The following is a 17,272-nucleotide window of genomic DNA, read 5'->3' on the forward strand; positions in this document are numbered from 1 at the left end:
AGCACGTTGAAAAAACTGAAAAAAACGCCATACTAACCCCTTACGTTTTTTGTCAAAAATTGACGCCCTAAAATTTTGGCATTTTATGCCATTTTTAGGTGCTCCTGGGGCCCCTGTTGAGTGTGTGTGAGGTTTCCCGTGTTTTTTTCACCAGAAAAGTGCATTAGCAGCACGTTGAAAAAACTGAAAAAAACGCCATACTAACCCCTTACGTTTTTTTCAAAAATTGACGCCCTAAAATTTAGGCATTTTATGCCATTTTTAGGTGCTCCTGGGGCCCCTGTTGAGTGTGTGAGGGGTTTCCCTTGTTTTTTCAACTAGAAAAGTGCATTAGAAGCACGTTGAAAAAACTGAAAAAAACGCCATACTAACCCCTTACGTTTTTTGTCAAAAATTGACGCCCTAAAATTTTGGCATTTTATGCCATTTTTAGGTGCTCCTGGGGCCCCTGTTGAGTGTGTGTGAGGTTTCCCGTGTTTTTTTCACCAGAAAAGTGCATTAGCAGCACGTTGAAAAAACTGAAAAAAACGCCATACTAACCCCTTACGTTTTTTTCAAAAATTGACGCCCTAAAATTTTGGCATTTTATGCCATTATTAGGTGCTCCTGGGGCCCCTGTTGAGTGTGTGAGGGGTTTCCCGTGTTTTTTTCACCAGAAAAGTGCATTAGAAGCACGTTGAAAAAACTGAAAAAAACGCCATACTAACCCCTTACGTTTTTTGTCAAAAATTGACGCCCTAAAATTTTGGCATTTTATGCCATTTTTAGGTGCTCCTGGGGCCCCTGTTGAGTGTGTGTGAGGTTTCCCGTGTTTTTTTCACCAGAAAAGTGCATTAGCAGCACGTTGAAAAAACTGAAAAAAACGCCATACTAACCCCTTACGTTTTTTTCAAAAATTGACGCCCTAAAATTTTGGCATTTTATGCCATTTTTAGGTGCTCCTGGGGCCCCTGTTGAGTGTGTGAGGGGTTTCCCGTGTTTTTTCAACCAGAAAAGTGCATTAGAAGCACGTTGAAAAAATTAAAAAAAACGCCATACTAACCCCTTACGTTTTTTTCAAAAATTGACGCCCTAAAATTTTGGCATTTTATGCCATTTTTAGGTGCTCCTGGGGCCCCTGTTGAGTGTGTGAGGGGTTTCCCTTGTTTTTTCAACCAGAAAAGTGCATTAGAAGCACGTTGAAAAAACTGAAAAAAACGCCATACTAACCCCTTACGTTTTTTGTCAAAAATTGACGCCCTAAAATTTTGGCATTTTATGCCATTTTTAGGTGCTCCTGGGGCCCCTGTTGAGTGTGTGTGAGGTTTCCCGTGTTTTTTTCACCAGAAAAGTGCATTAGCAGCACGTTGAAAAAACTGAAAAAAACGCCATACTAACCCCTTACGTTTTTTGTCAAAAATTGACGCCCTAAAATTTTGGCATTTTATGCCATTTTTAGGTGCTCCAGGGGCCCCTGTTGAGTGTGTGTGAGGTTTCCCGTGTTTTTTTCACCAGAAAAGTGCATTAGCAGCACGTTGAAAAAAACTGAAAAAAACGCCATACTAACCCCTTACGTTTTTTTCAAAAATTGACGCCCTAAAATTTTGGCATTTTATGCCATTTTTAGGTGCTCCTGGGGCCCCTGTTGAGTGTGTGAGGGGTTTCCCGTGTTTTTTTCACCAGAAAAGTGCATTAGAAGCACGTTGAAAAAACTGAAAAAAACGCCATACTAACCCCTTACGTTTTTTGTCAAAAATTGACGCCCTAAAATTTTGGCATTTTATGCCATTTTTAGGTGCTCCTGGGGCCCCTGTTGAGTGTGTGTGAGGTTTCCCGTGTTTTTTTCACCAGAAAAGTGCATTAGCAGCACGTTGAAAAAACTGAAAAAAACGCCATACTAACCCCTTACGTTTTTTTCAAAAATTGACGCCCTAAAATTTTGGCATTTTATGCCATTTTTAGGTGCTCCTGGGGCCCCTGTTGAGTGTGTGAGGGGTTTCCCGTGTTTTTTCAACCAGAAAAGTGCATTAGAAGCACGTTGAAAAAATTGAAAAAAACGCCATACTAACCCCTTACGTTTTTTTCAAAAATTGACGCCCTAAAATTTTGGCATTTTATGCCATTTTTAGGTGCTCCTGGGGCCCCTGTTGAGTGTGTGAGGGGTTTCCCTTGTTTTTTCAACTAGAAAAGTGCATTAGAAGCACGTTGAAAAAACTGAAAAAAACGCCATACTAACTAACCCCTTACGTTTTTTGTCAAAAATTGACGCCCTAAAATTTTGGCATTTTATGCCATTTTTAGGTGCTCCTGGGGCCCCTGTTGAGTGTGTGTGAGGTTTCCCGTGTTTTTTTCACCAGAAAAGTGCATTAGCAGCACGTTGAAAAAACTGAAAAAAACGCCATACTAACCCCTTACGTTTTTTTTCAAAAATTGACGCCCTAAAATTTTGGCATTTTATGCCATTATTAGGTGCTCCTGGGGCCCCTGTTGAGTGTGTGAGGGGTTTCCCGTGTTTTTTTCACCAGAAAAGTGCATTAGCAGCACGTTGAAAAAACTGAAAAAAACGCCATACTAACCCCTTACGTTTTTTTCAAAAATTGACGCCCTAAAATTTTGGCATTTTATGCCATTATTAGGTGCTCCTGGGGCCCCTGTTGAGTGTGTGAGGGGTTTCCCGTGTTTTTTTCACCAGAAAAGTGCATTAGAAGCACGTTGAAAAAACTGAAAAAAACGCCATACTAACCCCTTACGTTTTTTGTCAAAAATTGACGCCCTAAAATTTTGGCATTTTATGCCATTTTTAGGTGCTCCTGGGGCCCCTGTTGAGTGTGTGTGAGGTTTCCCGTGTTTTTTTCACCAGAAAAGTGCATTAGCAGCACGTTGAAAAAACTGAAAAAAACGCCATACTAACCCCTTACGTTTTTTTCAAAAATTGACGCCCTAAAATTTTGGCATTTTATGCCATTTTTAGGTGCTCCTGGGGCCCCTGTTGAGTGTGTGAGGGGTTTCCCTTGTTTTTTCAACTAGAAAAGTGCATTAGAAGCACGTTGAAAAAACTGAAAAAAACGCCATACTAACCCCTTACGTTTTTTGTCAAAAATTGACGCCCTAAAATTTTGGCATTTTATGCCATTTTTAGGTGCTCCTGGGGCCCCTGTTGAGTGTGTGTGAGGTTTCCCGTGTTTTTTTCACCAGAAAAGTGCATTAGCAGCACGTTGAAAAAACTGAAAAAAACGCCATACTAACCCCTTACGTTTTTTTAAAAAATTGACGCCCTAAAATTTTGGCATTTTATGCCATTATTAGGTGCTCCTGGGGCCCCTGTTGAGTGTGTGAGGGGTTTCCCGTGTTTTTTTCACCAGAAAAGTGCATTAGAAGCACGTTGAAAAAACTGAAAAAAACGCCATACTAACCCCTTACGTTTTTTGTCAAAAATTGACGCCCTAAAATTTTGGCATTTTATGCCATTTTTAGGTGCTCCTGGGGCCCCTGTTGAGTGTGTGTGAGGTTTCCCGTGTTTTTTTCACCAGAAAAGTGCATTAGCAGCACGTTGAAAAAACTGAAAAAAACGCCATACTAACCCCTTACGTTTTTTTCAAAAATTGACGCCCTAAAATTTTGGCATTTTATGCCATTTTTAGGTGCTCCTGGGGCCCCTGTTGAGTGTGTGAGGGGTTTCCCGTGTTTTTTCAACCAGAAAAGTGCATTAGAAGCACGTTGAAAAAATTAAAAAAAACGCCATACTAACCCCTTACGTTTTTTTCAAAAATTGACGCCCTAAAATTTTGGCATTTTATGCCATTTTTAGGTGCTCCTGGGGCCCCTGTTGAGTGTGTGAGGGGTTTCCCTTGTTTTTTCAACCAGAAAAGTGCATTAGAAGCACGTTGAAAAAACTGAAAAAAACGCCATACTAACCCCTTACGTTTTTTGTCAAAAATTGACGCCCTAAAATTTTGGCATTTTATGCCATTTTTAGGTGCTCCTGGGGCCCCTGTTGAGTGTGTGTGAGGTTTCCCGTGTTTTTTTCACCAGAAAAGTGCATTAGCAGCACGTTGAAAAAACTGAAAAAAACGCCATACTAACCCCTTACGTTTTTTGTCAAAAATTGACGCCCTAAAATTTTGGCATTTTATGCCATTTTTAGGTGCTCCAGGGGCCCCTGTTGAGTGTGTGTGAGGTTTCCCGTGTTTTTTTCACCAGAAAAGTGCATTAGCAGCACGTTGAAAAAAACTGAAAAAAACGCCATACTAACCCCTTACGTTTTTTTCAAAAATTGACGCCCTAAAATTTTGGCATTTTATGCCATTTTTAGGTGCTCCTGGGGCCCCTGTTGAGTGTGTGAGGGGTTTCCCGTGTTTTTTCAACCAGAAAAGTGCATTAGAAGCACGTTGAAAAAATTGAAAAAAACGCCATACTAACCCCTTACGTTTTTTTCAAAAATTGACGCCCTAAAATTTTGGCATTTTATGCCATTTTTAGGTGCTCCTGGGGCCCCTGTTGAGTGTGTGAGGGGTTTCCCTTGTTTTTTCAACCAGAAAAGTGCATTAGAAGCACGTTGAAAAAACTGAAAAAAACGCCATACTAACCCCTTACGTTTTTTTCAAAAATTGACGCCCTAAAATTTTGGCATTTTATGCCATTTTTAGGTGCTCCTGGGGCCCCTGTTGAGTGTGTGTGAGGTTTCCCGTGTTTTTTTCACCAGAAAAGTGCATTAGCAGCACGTTGAAAAAACTGAAAAAAACGCCATACTAACCCCTTACGTTTTTTTCAAAAATTGACGCCCTAAAATTTTGGCATTTTATGCCATTTTTAGGTGCTCCTGGGGCCCCTGTTGAGTGTGTGAGGGGTTTCCCGTGTTTTTTCAACCAGAAAAGTGCATTAGAAGCACGTTGAAAAAACTGAAAAAAACGCCATACTAACCCCTTACGTTTTTTTCAAAAATTGACGCCCTAAAATTTTGGCATTTTATGCCATTTTTAGGTGCTCCTGGGGCCCCTGTTGAGTGTGTGTGAGGTTTCCCGTGTTTTTTTCACCAGAAAAGTGCATTAGCAGCACGTTGAAAAAACTGAAAAAAACGCCATACTAACCCCTTACGTTTTTTTCAAAAATTGACGCCCTAAAATTTTGGCATTTTATGCCATTTTTAGGTGCTCCTGGGGCCCCTGTTGAGTGTGTGAGGGGTTTCCCGTGTTTTTTTAACCAGAAAAGTGCATTAGAAGCACGTTGAAAAAATTGAAAAAAACGCCATACTAACCCCTTACGTTTTTTTCAAAAATTGACGCCCTAAAATTTTGGCATTTTATGCCATTTTTAGGTGCTCCTGGGGCCCCTGTTGAGTGTGTGAGGGGTTTCCCTTGTTTTTTCAACCAGAAAAGTGCATTAGAAGCACGTTGAAAAAACTGAAAAAAACGCCATACTAACCCCTTACGTTTTTTGTCAAAAATTGACGCCCTAAAATTTTGGCATTTTATGCCATTTTTAGGTGCTCCTGGGGCCCCTGTTGAGTGTGTGTGAGGTTTCCCATGTTTTTTTCACCAGAAAAGTGCATTAGCAGCACGTTGAAAAAACTGAAAAAAACGCCATACTAACCCCTTACGTTTTTTTCAAAAATTGACGCCCTAAAATTTTGGCATTTTATGCCATTTTTAGGTGCTCCTGGGGCCCCTGTTGAGTGTGTGTGAGGTTTCCCGTGTTTTTTTCACCAGAAAAGTGCATTAGCAGCACGTTGAAAAAACTGAAAAAAACGCCATACTAACCCCTTACGTTTTTTTCAAAAATTGACGCCCTAAAATTTTGGCATTTTATGCCATTTTTAGGTGCTCCTGGGGCCCCTGTTGAGTGTGTGAGGGGTTTCCCGTGTTTTTTCAACCAGAAAAGTGCATTAGAAGCACGTTGAAAAAATTGAAAAAAACGCCATACTAACCCCTTACGTTTTTTTCAAAAATTGACGCCCTAAAATTTTGGCATTTTATGCCATTTTTAGGTGCTCCTGGGGCCCCTGTTGAGTGTGTGTGAGGTTTCCCGTGTTTTTTTCACCAGAAAAGTGCATTAGAAGCACGTTGAAAAAATTGAAAAAAACGCCATACTAACCCCTTACGTTTTTTTCAAAAATTGACGCCCTAAAATTTTGGCATTTTATGCCATTTTTAGGTGCTCCTGGGGCCCCTGTTGAGTGTGTGTGAGGTTTCCCGTGTTTTTTTCACCAGAAAAGTGCATTAGAAGCACGTTGAAAAAATTGAAAAAAACGCCATACTAACCCCTTACGTTTTTTTTCAAAAATTGACGCCCTAAAATTTTGGCATTTTATGCCATTATTAGGTGCTCCTGGGGCCCCTGTTGAGTGTGTGAGGGGTTTCCCGTGTTTTTTTCACCAGAAAAGTGCATTAGAAGCACGTTGAAAAAACTGAAAAAAACGCCATACTAACCCCTTACGTTTTTTGTCAAAAATTGACGCCCTAAAATTTTGGCATTTTATGCCATTTTTAGGTGCTCCTGGGGCCCCTGTTGAGTGTGTGTGAGGTTTCCCGTGTTTTTTTCACCAGAAAAGTGCATTAGCAGCACGTTGAAAAAACTGAAAAAAACGCCATACTAACCCCTTACGTTTTTTTCAAAAATTGACGCCCTAAAATTTTGGCATTTTATGCCATTTTTAGGTGCTCCTGGGGCCCCTGTTGAGTGTGTGAGGGGTTTCCCGTGTTTTTTCAACCAGAAAAGTGCATTAGAAGCACGTTGAAAAAATTGAAAAAAACGCCATACTAACCCCTTACGTTTTTTTCAAAAATTGACGCCCTAAAATTTTGGCATTTTATGCCATTTTTAGGTGCTCCTGGGGCCCCTGTTGAGTGTGTGTGAGGTTTCCCGTGTTTTTTTCACCAGAAAAGTGCATTAGCAGCACGTTGAAAAAACTGAAAAAAACGCCATACTAACCCCTTACGTTTTTTTCAAAAATTGACGCCCTAAAATTTTGGCATTTTATGCCATTTTTAGGTGCTCCTGGGGCCCCTGTTGAGTGTGTGAGGGGTTTCCCGTGTTTTTTCAACCAGAAAAGTGCATTAGAAGCACGTTGAAAAAACTGAAAAAAACGCCATACTAACCCCTTACGTTTTTTTCAAAAATTGACGCCCTAAAATTTTGGCATTTTATGCCATTTTTAGGTGCTCCTGGGGCCCCTGTTGAGTGTGTGTGAGGTTTCCCGTGTTTTTTTCACCAGAAAAGTGCATTAGAAGCACGTTGAAAAAACTGAAAAAAACGCCATACTAACCCCTTACGTTTTTTGTCAAAATTTGACGCCCTAAAATTTTGGCATTTTATGCCATTTTTAGGTGCTCCTGGGGCCCCTGTTGAGTGTGTGTGAGGTTTCCCGTGTTTTTTTCACCAGAAAAGTGCATTAGAAGCACGTTGAAAAAATTGAAAAAAACGCCATACTAACCCCTTACGTTTTTTTCAAAAATTGACGCCCTAAAATTTTGGCATTTTTTGCCATTTTTAGGTGCTCCTGGGGCCCCTGTTGAGTGTGTGTGAGGTTTCCCGTGTTTTTTTCACCAGAAAAGTGCATTAGCAGCACGTTGAAAAAACTGAAAAAAACGCCATACTAACCCCTTACGTTTTTTTCAAAAATTGACGCCCTAAAATTTTGGCATTTTATGCCATTATTAGGTGCTCCTGGGGCCCCTGTTGAGTGTGTGTGAGGTTTCCCGTGTTTTTTTCACCAGAAAAGTGCATTAGAAGCACGTTGAAAAAATTGAAAAAAACGCCATACTAACCCCTTACGTTTTTTGTCAAAAATTGACGCCCTAAAATTTTGGCATTTTATGCCATTTTTAGGTGCTCCTGGGGCCCCTGTTGAGTGTGTGTGAGGTTTCCCGTGTTTTTTTCACCAGAAAAGTGCATTAGAAGCATGTTGAAAAAATTGAAAAAAACGCCATACTAACCCCTTACGTTTTTTGTCAAAAATTGACGCCCTAAAATTTTGGCATTTTATGCCATTTTTAGGTGCTCCTGGGGCCCCTGTTGAGTGTGTGTGAGGTTTCCCGTGTTTTTTTCAACAGAAAAGTGCATTAGCAGCACGTTGAAAAAACTGAAAAAAACGCCATACTAACCCCTTACGTTTTTTTCAAAAATTGACGCCCTAAAATTTTGGCATTTTATGCCATTTTTAGGTGCTCCTGGGGCCCCTGTTGAGTGTGTGAGGGGTTTCCCTTGTTTTTTCAACCAGAAAAGTGCATTAGAAGCACGTTGAAAAAACTGAAAAAAACGCCATACTAACCCCTTACGTTTTTTGTCAAAAATTGACGCCCTAAAATTTTGGCATTTTATGCCATTTTTAGGTGCTCCTGGGGCCCCTGTTGAGTGTGTGTGAGGTTTCCCGTGTTTTTTTCACCAGAAAAGTGCATTAGCAGCACGTTGAAAAAACTGAAAAAAACGCCATACTAACCCCTTACGTTTTTTTCAAAAATTGACGCCCTAAAATTTTGGCATTTTATGCCATTATTAGGTGCTCCTGGGGCCCCTGTTGAGTGTGTGAGGGGTTTCCCGTGTTTTTTTCACCAGAAAAGTGCATTAGAAGCACGTTGAAAAAACTGAAAAAAACGCCATACTAACCCCTTACGTTTTTTGTCAAAAATTGACGCCCTAAAATTTTGGCATTTTATGCCATTTTTAGGTGCTCCTGGGGCCCCTGTTGAGTGTGTGTGAGGTTTCCCGTGTTTTTTTCACCAGAAAAGTGCATTAGCAGCACGTTGAAAAAACTGAAAAAAACGCCATACTAACCCCTTACGTTTTTTTCAAAAATTGACGCCCTAAAATTTTGGCATTTTATGCCATTTTTAGGTGCTCCTGGGGCCCCTGTTGAGTGTGTGAGGGGTTTCCCGTGTTTTTTCAACCAGAAAAGTGCATTAGAAGCACGTTGAAAAAATTGAAAAAAACGCCATACTAACCCCTTACGTTTTTTTCAAAAATTGACGCCCTAAAATTTTGGCATTTTATGCCATTTTTAGGTGCTCCTGGGGCCCCTGTTGAGTGTGTGAGGGGTTTCCCTTGTTTTTTCAACCAGAAAAGTGCATTAGAAGCACGTTGAAAAAACTGAAAAAAACGCCATACTAACCCCTTACGTTTTTTGTCAAAAATTGACGCCCTAAAATTTTGGCATTTTATGCCATTTTTAGGTGCTCCTGGGGCCCCTGTTGAGTGTGTGTGAGGTTTCCCGTGTTTTTTTCACCAGAAAAGTGCATTAGAAGCACGTTGAAAAAACTGAAAAAAACGCCATACTAACCCCTTACGTTTTTTGTCAAAATTTGACGCCCTAAAATTTTGGCATTTTATGCCATTTTTAGGTGCTCCTGGGGCCCCTGTTGAGTGTGTGTGAGGTTTCCCGTGTTTTTTTCACCAGAAAAGTGCATTAGAAGCACGTTGAAAAAATTGAAAAAAACGCCATACTAACCCCTTACGTTTTTTTCAAAAATTGACGCCCTAAAATTTTGGCATTTTTTGCCATTTTTAGGTGCTCCTGGGGCCCCTGTTGAGTGTGTGTGAGGTTTCCCGTGTTTTTTTCACCAGAAAAGTGCATTAGCAGCACGTTGAAAAAACTGAAAAAAACGCCATACTAACCCCTTACGTTTTTTTCAAAAATTGACGCCCTAAAATTTTGGCATTTTATGCCATTATTAGGTGCTCCTGGGGCCCCTGTTGAGTGTGTGTGAGGTTTCCCGTGTTTTTTTCACCAGAAAAGTGCATTAGAAGCACGTTGAAAAAATTGAAAAAAACGCCATACTAACCCCTTACGTTTTTTGTCAAAAATTGACGCCCTAAAATTTTGGCATTTTATGCCATTTTTAGGTGCTCCTGGGGCCCCTGTTGAGTGTGTGTGAGGTTTCCCGTGTTTTTTTCACCAGAAAAGTGCATTAGAAGCATGTTGAAAAAATTGAAAAAAACGCCATACTAACCCCTTACGTTTTTTGTCAAAAATTGACGCCCTAAAATTTTGGCATTTTATGCCATTTTTAGGTGCTCCTGGGGCCCCTGTTGAGTGTGTGAGGGGTTTCCCTTGTTTTTTCAACCAGAAAAGTGCATTAGAAGCACGTTGAAAAAACTGAAAAAAACGCCATACTAACCCCTTACGTTTTTTTCAAAAATTGACGCCCTAAAATTTTGGCATTTTATGCCATTATTAGGTGCTCCTGGGGCCCCTGTTGAGTGTGTGTGAGGTTTCCCGTGTTTTTTTCACCAGAAAAGTGCATTAGAAGCACGTTGAAAAAATTGAAAAAAACGCCTTACTAACCCCTTACGTTTTTTTCAAAAATTGACGCCCTAAAATTTTGGCATTTTATGCCATTTTTAGGTGCTCCTGGGGCCCCTGTTGAGTGTGTGTGAGGTTTCCCGTGTTTTTTTCACCAGAAAAGTGCATTAGAAGCATGTTGAAAAAATTGAAAAAAACGCCATACTAACCCCTTACGTTTTTTGTCAAAAATTGACGCCCTAAAATTTTGGCATTTTATGCCATTTTTAGGTGCTCCTGGGGCCCCTGTTGAGTGTGTGAGGGGTTTCCCTTGTTTTTTCAACCAGAAAAGTGCATTAGAAGCACGTTGAAAAAACTGAAAAAAACGCCATACTAACCCCTTACGTTTTTTTCAAAAATTGACGCCCTAAAATTTTGGCATTTTATGCCATTATTAGGTGCTCCTGGGGCCCCTGTTGAGTGTGTGTGAGGTTTCCCGTGTTTTTTTCACCAGAAAAGTGCATTAGAAGCACGTTGAAAAAATTGAAAAAAACGCCATACTAACCCCTTACGTTTTTTTCAAAAATTGACGCCCTAAAATTTTGGCATTTTATGCCATTTTTAGGTGCTCCTGGGGCCCCTGTTGAGTGTGTGTGAGGTTTCCCGTGTTTTTTAGGAGGATTTTTATGTAAAACTTTAACTTGGGCCTCTTCTCTCCCAAGCCCTCGTGCAAGCCCAGGACCAGGTCCAGATCCAGTTCCAGACTGACCCCGTTCTGGTCCTGACCGGCACAGAGATCCAGTTCACGGTGCTAACCATTCCCGATGTGCTGTCTGTGACCTGGCGCTACGAGGGCGTCATCTTGGGTCTGTGGGTCGGCGGGACGTCCACCATCAACGCGGTGCCGCAGTTCAGCGGCCGGGTCACCATCACGGCCACGCAGCTCCGGATCGGGGGCGCCCAGCTGGCGGACGCGGGGGACTACGCCGTGGACGTGGTCCCCGTGGCCTCCACGGGGCTGACGGAAAACTCCCGATCGGTTCTCCTGAGGGTTTTCGGTAAGCACAGGGATGATGGTGATGATGATGATGGTGATGATGATGATGGTGATGATGGTGATGATGATGATGATGTGTGGGAGCTTCAATGCCGGCGCTGACCCGCGACCATGGAGGAGAGGTTTCTGGCTCATCACCTTCATCTCCTATGCAGCACACTCCTCCACTATTTGCATTCGCTTCCATCCAATCCCGTCGTGCTGACGGTCTTTTGTGATCAGCGCCCGCCCCCTACACGTGGCAGCGTGACGGCGAGGCGGTGGTGCCGGCGCAGCCCGACAGCGGCGTGCTCGACGTCCAGACGTCCTCCACAGACGACGGCGGGCGTTTCACCTGCACGGCCAGGAACGAGGTCACGGGCGGCACGTCGGAGCAGGCGACAGACGTGTCGGTGGAAAGTGAGTTACGAGCACGCGTGACCTCTGAGGATAAAGATGGCGGATTGTTTGGAATGTGGGCCTGAATCCGTCTTCATGACAGCAGAGGGACACAATGCATCCTGGGAGATTGATCTGGCGGGAATGTGGTCATTTGACTTTCTCTCTCTGACACACACGCACGCGCACACACACACACACACGCACGCACACGCACTTCCTCCTCCTTTCCACGTTTTCTTTGTGTGAAGTCCTTGTCTCGTCTTTTCTCTTACCCTTGCCTGGTCCCTCTGCCAAGCCGGGAGGTTCAAGGTGATGGTTTCCCAGCTGGATCAGCCCAAGACCACATGCTCTTCTTTCCCTTGCAGACACGTGCCTGGACGTAGGCGAAGTGGTCGGGATCGTGATTGGCAGTTTCCTGCTGCTCCTCATCCTGGTGTTGCTCCTGGTCTTGCTGGCGTGTCTCCTGCTGAGGAGGCGGGGTAAGGACACACTTCTTGACTTTGTATCCTCCCCCTGAGGACTCTAAGTGGGTTTGGAATAGAGGATAAGGGAATCTTAAAGAACCAGATCATAGAATGAGAACCAGATTGTTTATTCCTGACAATACCTAATACAGACGCCCGGGCTTATCTGCAGTCCCTGTATGCCTACAAGTAAGCGGGTCTTATTACAGCGCAGCTGCAAAAAAAGCACCCTTCCTTTCCCTGCCCGGTCTTTTATACACTCGAGGCTGGAGTCCTGATGCTGGAGTCCTGGACCAATCAGCCTTGCTTGAACCACTTTTATGGTGTTTCTCTTTTCGTTTGTTCGCTGGGGCATCAGGGCGTCTTTCCTCTGCAGGGGCATCAGGGCGTCTTTCCTCTGCAGGGGCATCAGGGCGTCTTTGCTCTGCAGGGGCATCAGGGCGTCTTTCCTCTGCAGGGGCATCAGGGCGTCTTTCCTCTGCAGGGGCATCAGGGCGTCTTTCCTCTGCAGGGGCATCAGGGCGTCTTTCCTCTGCAGGGGCATCAGGGCGTCTTTCCTCTGCAGGGGCACCAGGGCGTGTAGAACATTTAGTAGTAAAGCAAGCTGTCATATGCGTACTCGATGATCCACCTTAACTGTCAGTTGTCACGTTGGTCCTTTGTCGTGTGTACGTAGCGTTTGTCTGTATTTGTGAGACTGTGATTGTTGTAGCTTTTATCTTAGCTAGCAAAATTGAGCAAATACCTTCATTCTTGTCTTGGGGGAAATGTGATGTCTTTACTCGTGGATCCTGACCACTTCCTTGGGAAAAAACGTACAATTTGTCACCAAATGTTCAGAAGAGCGAATACAAAATCCAACACAGGAAAACCTTTTTATCCTTTCAGTTGTTGTCAAACTAATGTTGGTCATCGTGTGTAAATACATATACATAATACATATCTACCGTATCTTGCAAGAAGTACTAGGAAGCAGTAGTATTTGAGATGTGGAAGATGCTTTGTATTGGTGATTTCCATCGGTAGTGCCGTACCTTCAAAGTAAAAGCGTCGGAGTAAAAGATGGTGTGAGCCTGTTTGTTATTGCAGCGCGACAAAGGCGAGCGATGGAAGCAGCGGCGGTGCAGAAGAACCACGCCCACCCCCGTCCTTCGGTAAGCCGATGTCGCTCTTTTGATTGGCAGTTGGTTTTGAAGCGGCGTGTGAGGCTGCTTTGCTAACATCCATCTCTCTTCTTCTTGTCGCCGCTTCATTCGTCACCTGGCGCCATTCAGCCTCCAGATGTACCAGCTGATGGCCCGAGGGGTCCGGACCGAGGTCCCGACCCCCCCGTCTTTCAGTCAAGCTCACAAGCCCGTCGCCCGCAGGTCCGAGCAGACGGCGACCTGAACGGGATGCAAACCGCTAACGCACGCGGCGCCTCCTCCTACCCGCACGACGGCGTAGACAACCCGGCTTTCACACGCCACGACCCACACCCGCCCAATCCCAACATCCTCATCCAGACGGGCACCGCCCAAAGCGGCGGGCAGCCTGCAGCGGTCCAGCTCAGCCTCAACGCGCTGCCGCAGGGCGGCCAGCAGCACAGCAGGAACCCACAGATGCCAACCATCCACCTCAACCTCAACGCCTTCCCTGCTGGCAGCCAACACGCCCAGCAGGACGCCAACAGGACCAGGACCTACAATCCATACCCGGTTGGCACGGCACCACCAGGCGGGCCGGCCCACCCGCGTCCAGCCGGGCGCAGTCAGGAAACCGGGTTTACCTCGACCACAATGGCGCCTTCCACGCACACCGCTCAGCGCAACGCAAACACGCAGACCTACCAGCAGGAGGCGGAGCTCCATGGTAGCCCCACCCACCGTCAGATGCCATGGGATCGTTTGCGAGGGACGCCAGCGTACCCCCGCAGGACGCTTCCAAGACCGCAAAGTCCAGACAGCACAGACTACACCAGCCACCCACCTTTGCAGCAGACGCCCCCAAGAGGTGGGAACCCATTCAGAGAAGACGCACCCCCAACGGGGGTCCAACTCACCAGGACGAGGAGCCGCTCGGTCGATGCGTGGAACACACGCGCCCTCAGAGTGCCCCAGCTCGAGCCCGACAACCACTCCCATAGAAGCCCCCCCACACAAAGGGAGAGGGCCCGGCAGGACTTGAGGGCACCCCCCGTCAGCCAGGAGGGTACGCCGAGCACCAACCCTTTCGTGAGGCCCCAGGGTGCGGACACCAGAGCTATGGCCGACCCCAACCACCTCCTGCAACCCGGGGTGGCTGTGGTTCAAACGCACCAAGGTCCGAGCGCCGGAACACACGGTGCCGGCCAACCTGGCCGAGCAACCAGCTCATCCACCCCGAACCAGAACCCGGCGCAACCGAGCGCCCTCACCCAGGCGGCGCTCAAAGTCCACACTGAGAGGGCGCAGACCTTCCAGAACCGGAGACAACAAACCCAAGCTGCTCTGCTTCGCCCTGGGACGCAGACCCGAGGCCCCACCGCCCCTGGGGGCCCACATCCGCCCACCCCTCCGCCCGTTATTCCGCTCAGCCGCTTCCAGAGTCTCCCCAGGACCCGTCACAGATCCTCTCCGACGCGGGGCCCCCAACAGCAGCCTCAGCGACGCCCGCAGCACCGACCCGGACACCACCACCATCACCATGGCAACGTGCCGGTGCACGGCCATGCCCACCCACGCCAGGTAGGCGGTCTCTTCCTTGTGCCATCTTCTTCTCATCACGCGTGAAAAACCATGCTTGTCCCCACGCAGGCTCATCGGGGGCCACCCAGGTGATGGGCCACCCAGGTGATGGCCCACGTCGGCAGCGCTGCCTTGCCTTGTTTGTTCCACACGGGGGCCGGCGTGTTGCCGCTTGTCCCGCCTTTCCACGGCGCCTCAGTGACGGTCACGTGATGGAGCTGTCACGCACTTCCTGAAAACGCCCACCGCCACCTTCTGCTGGGGCTCTTCTGCTTTTTCTGATTGGCTGCTGATGGCCGCTCGTTCCGTTAGCGCTGATATCGAAACCTGCCAACTTTGCTTTGGGCTTGTTGACCTCTGACCTGTCATGGCTGGCTACGGGCTGCTTTCCGCCATGATGATGTTCTTCCTGCTGCCAGTGAAAGGACGGACGTCAGTGAAGCTTTTCCTTGGACAATCATGGAAGTCAGGCAGCAGGAGCTGGGATGCCGGACGTCGATATTCCTGCTGTGCTATTGACTTCTTTTCACTCACCAACTTCCATGTTTCCTGCCCGAAGCAAACCACCATGGTTTACGTGTTCATGACCTGGACTCCATCTGAGGTTAAAGGTCAAATCAGGCCCACGCGAGCCATCTGTCAGAGTGGATTGGAAATATGACATATGATATTTACATTCTTTTACAACATCAAAACTGTCCTTTTCATTCCTTCTAGCTGTGATTAATTATGTGTTAATCATGGAAAAACTGATTAATCACAATTAAATATTTATATATATATCATGTGTTTTTAAACACTGTGGAAGATTTAAATGACCCTTCTTAAAAGCAACGTCCTGCGTTCAATACTCCATTTTCTGTTTTTAGGAATGTTGCCCATCATCCTGATGGGAAAGACGGACACGCGTTTGTGCCTTCTAAAGAGAGAACAGCTAGCGTGATGAGCTAATAACCAGCTAAAAGACCAGTTAGCATGATGAGCTAATAACCAGCTAAAAGGACGCACCTATAAAGCTGTCTAGACAACAGTAGCACACAGCTAAAAGACCAGTTAGCATGAGGAGCTAGCACACAGCTAAAAGACCAGTTAGCATGAGAAGCTAGCACCCAGCTAAAAGACCAGTTAGCATGAGGAGCTAGCACCCAGCTAAAAGACCAGTTAGCATGAGGAGCTAATAACCAGCTAAAAGACCAGTTAGCATGAGGAGCTAATAACCAGCTAAAAGACCAGTCAGCATCAGGAGCTAGCACACAGCTAAAAGACCAGTTAGCATGAGGAGCTAGCACCCAGCTAAAAGACCAGTTAGCATAAGGAGCTAGCACCAGCTAAAAGACCAGTTAGCATGAGGAGCTAATAACCAGATAAAAGGACGCGCCTATAAAGCTGTCTAGACAACAGTTAGCATGAGGAGCTAATAACCAGATAAAAGACCAGTTAGCATGAGGAGCTAGCACCCAGTTAAAAGACCAGTTAGCATGAGGAGCTAGCCCCCAGCTAAAAGACCAGTTAGCATGAGGAGCTAACACCCAGCTAAAAGACCAGTTAGCATGAGGAGCTAGCCCCCAGCTAAAAGAGCAGTTAGCATGAGGAGTTAGCCCCCAGCTAAAAGACCAGTTAGCATGAGGAGCTAATAACCAGATAAAAGGAGAGTTAGCATGATGAGCTAATAACCAGCTAAAAGGACGCGCCTATAAAGCTGTCTAGACAACAGTTAGCATGAGGAGCTAATAACCAGATAAAAGACCAGTTAGCGTGAAGAGCTAGCCCCCAGCCAAAAGACCAGTTAGCATGAGGAGCTAGCCCCCAGCCAAAAGAGCAGTTAGCATGAGGAGCTAGCACACAGCTAAAAGACCAGTTAGCATGAGAAGCTAGCACCCAGCTAAAAGACCAGTTAGCATGAGGAGCTAGCACCAGCTAAAAGACCAGTTAGCATGAGGAGCTAGCACCAGCTAAAAGACCAGTTAGCATGAGGAGCTAATAACCAGATAAAAGACCAGTTAGCATGAGGAGCTAATAACCAGATAAAAGACCAGTTAGCATGAGGAGCTAATAACCAGATAAAAGGACGCGCCTATAAAGCTGTCTAGACAACAGTTAGCATGAGGAGCTAATAACCAGATAAAAGACCAATTGGCATGAGGAGCTAGCACCCAGCTAAAAGACCAGTTAGCATGAGGAGCTAACACCCAGCTAAAAGACCAGTTAGCATGAGGAGCTAGCACACAGCTAAAAGACCAGTTAGCATGAGGAGCTAGCACCCAGCTAAAAGACCAGTTAGCATGAGGAGCTAGCACCAGCTAAAAGACCAGTTAGCATGATGAGCTAAGAACCAGCTAAAAGACCAGTTAGTATGAGGAGCTAATAACCAGATAAAAGGAGAGTTAGCATGATGAGCTAAGAACCAGTTAAAAGACCAGTTAGCATGAGGAGCTAATAACCAGATAAAAGGACGCGCCTATAAAGCTGTCTA

The 17,272-nt window shown here is 45.4% G+C and overlaps 2 protein-coding genes across 5 annotated transcripts in view; one reads left to right on the plus strand and one right to left on the minus strand.

The window, feature by feature from the left end:
- The window catches only part of si:dkeyp-97a10.3 (trithorax group protein osa), a 38,092-nt gene extending 22,459 nt beyond the window's left edge, over positions 1–15,633 (plus strand). For all 3 annotated transcript variants that reach the window (XM_058083613.1, XM_058083614.1, XM_058083615.1), the window contains exons 3-8: positions 10,915–11,250; positions 11,472–11,648; positions 11,996–12,109; positions 13,184–13,248; positions 13,369–14,799; positions 14,869–15,633. In XM_058083613.1, coding sequence (XP_057939596.1) covers positions 10,915–11,250; positions 11,472–11,648; positions 11,996–12,109; positions 13,184–13,248; positions 13,369–14,799; positions 14,869–14,892 — 2,147 coding nt within the window. In that variant the 3' untranslated portion in view covers positions 14,893–15,633. The remainder of the gene's footprint in view (positions 1–10,914; positions 11,251–11,471; positions 11,649–11,995; positions 12,110–13,183; positions 13,249–13,368; positions 14,800–14,868) is intronic.
- iglon5 (IgLON family member 5) overlaps positions 10,916–17,272 on the minus strand; it is a 75,697-nt gene continuing 69,340 nt past the window's right edge. The window contains exons 8-9 of one of the 2 annotated variants that reach the window (XM_058083616.1): positions 12,840–12,896; positions 10,916–12,653 (exon numbers count right to left, since the gene is read on the minus strand). In XM_058083616.1, the coding sequence (XP_057939599.1) occupies positions 12,298–12,653; positions 12,840–12,896 (413 nt within the window). In that variant the 3' untranslated portion in view covers positions 10,916–12,297. The remainder of the gene's footprint in view (positions 12,654–12,839; positions 12,897–17,272) is intronic. The other variant, XM_058083617.1, reaches the window with a different exon arrangement.

The sequence above is a fragment of the Doryrhamphus excisus genome, chromosome 10 (assembly GCF_030265055.1).
Source record: "Doryrhamphus excisus isolate RoL2022-K1 chromosome 10, RoL_Dexc_1.0, whole genome shotgun sequence".
NCBI classification, from domain to species: Eukaryota; Metazoa; Chordata; class Actinopteri; order Syngnathiformes; family Syngnathidae; genus Doryrhamphus; species Doryrhamphus excisus.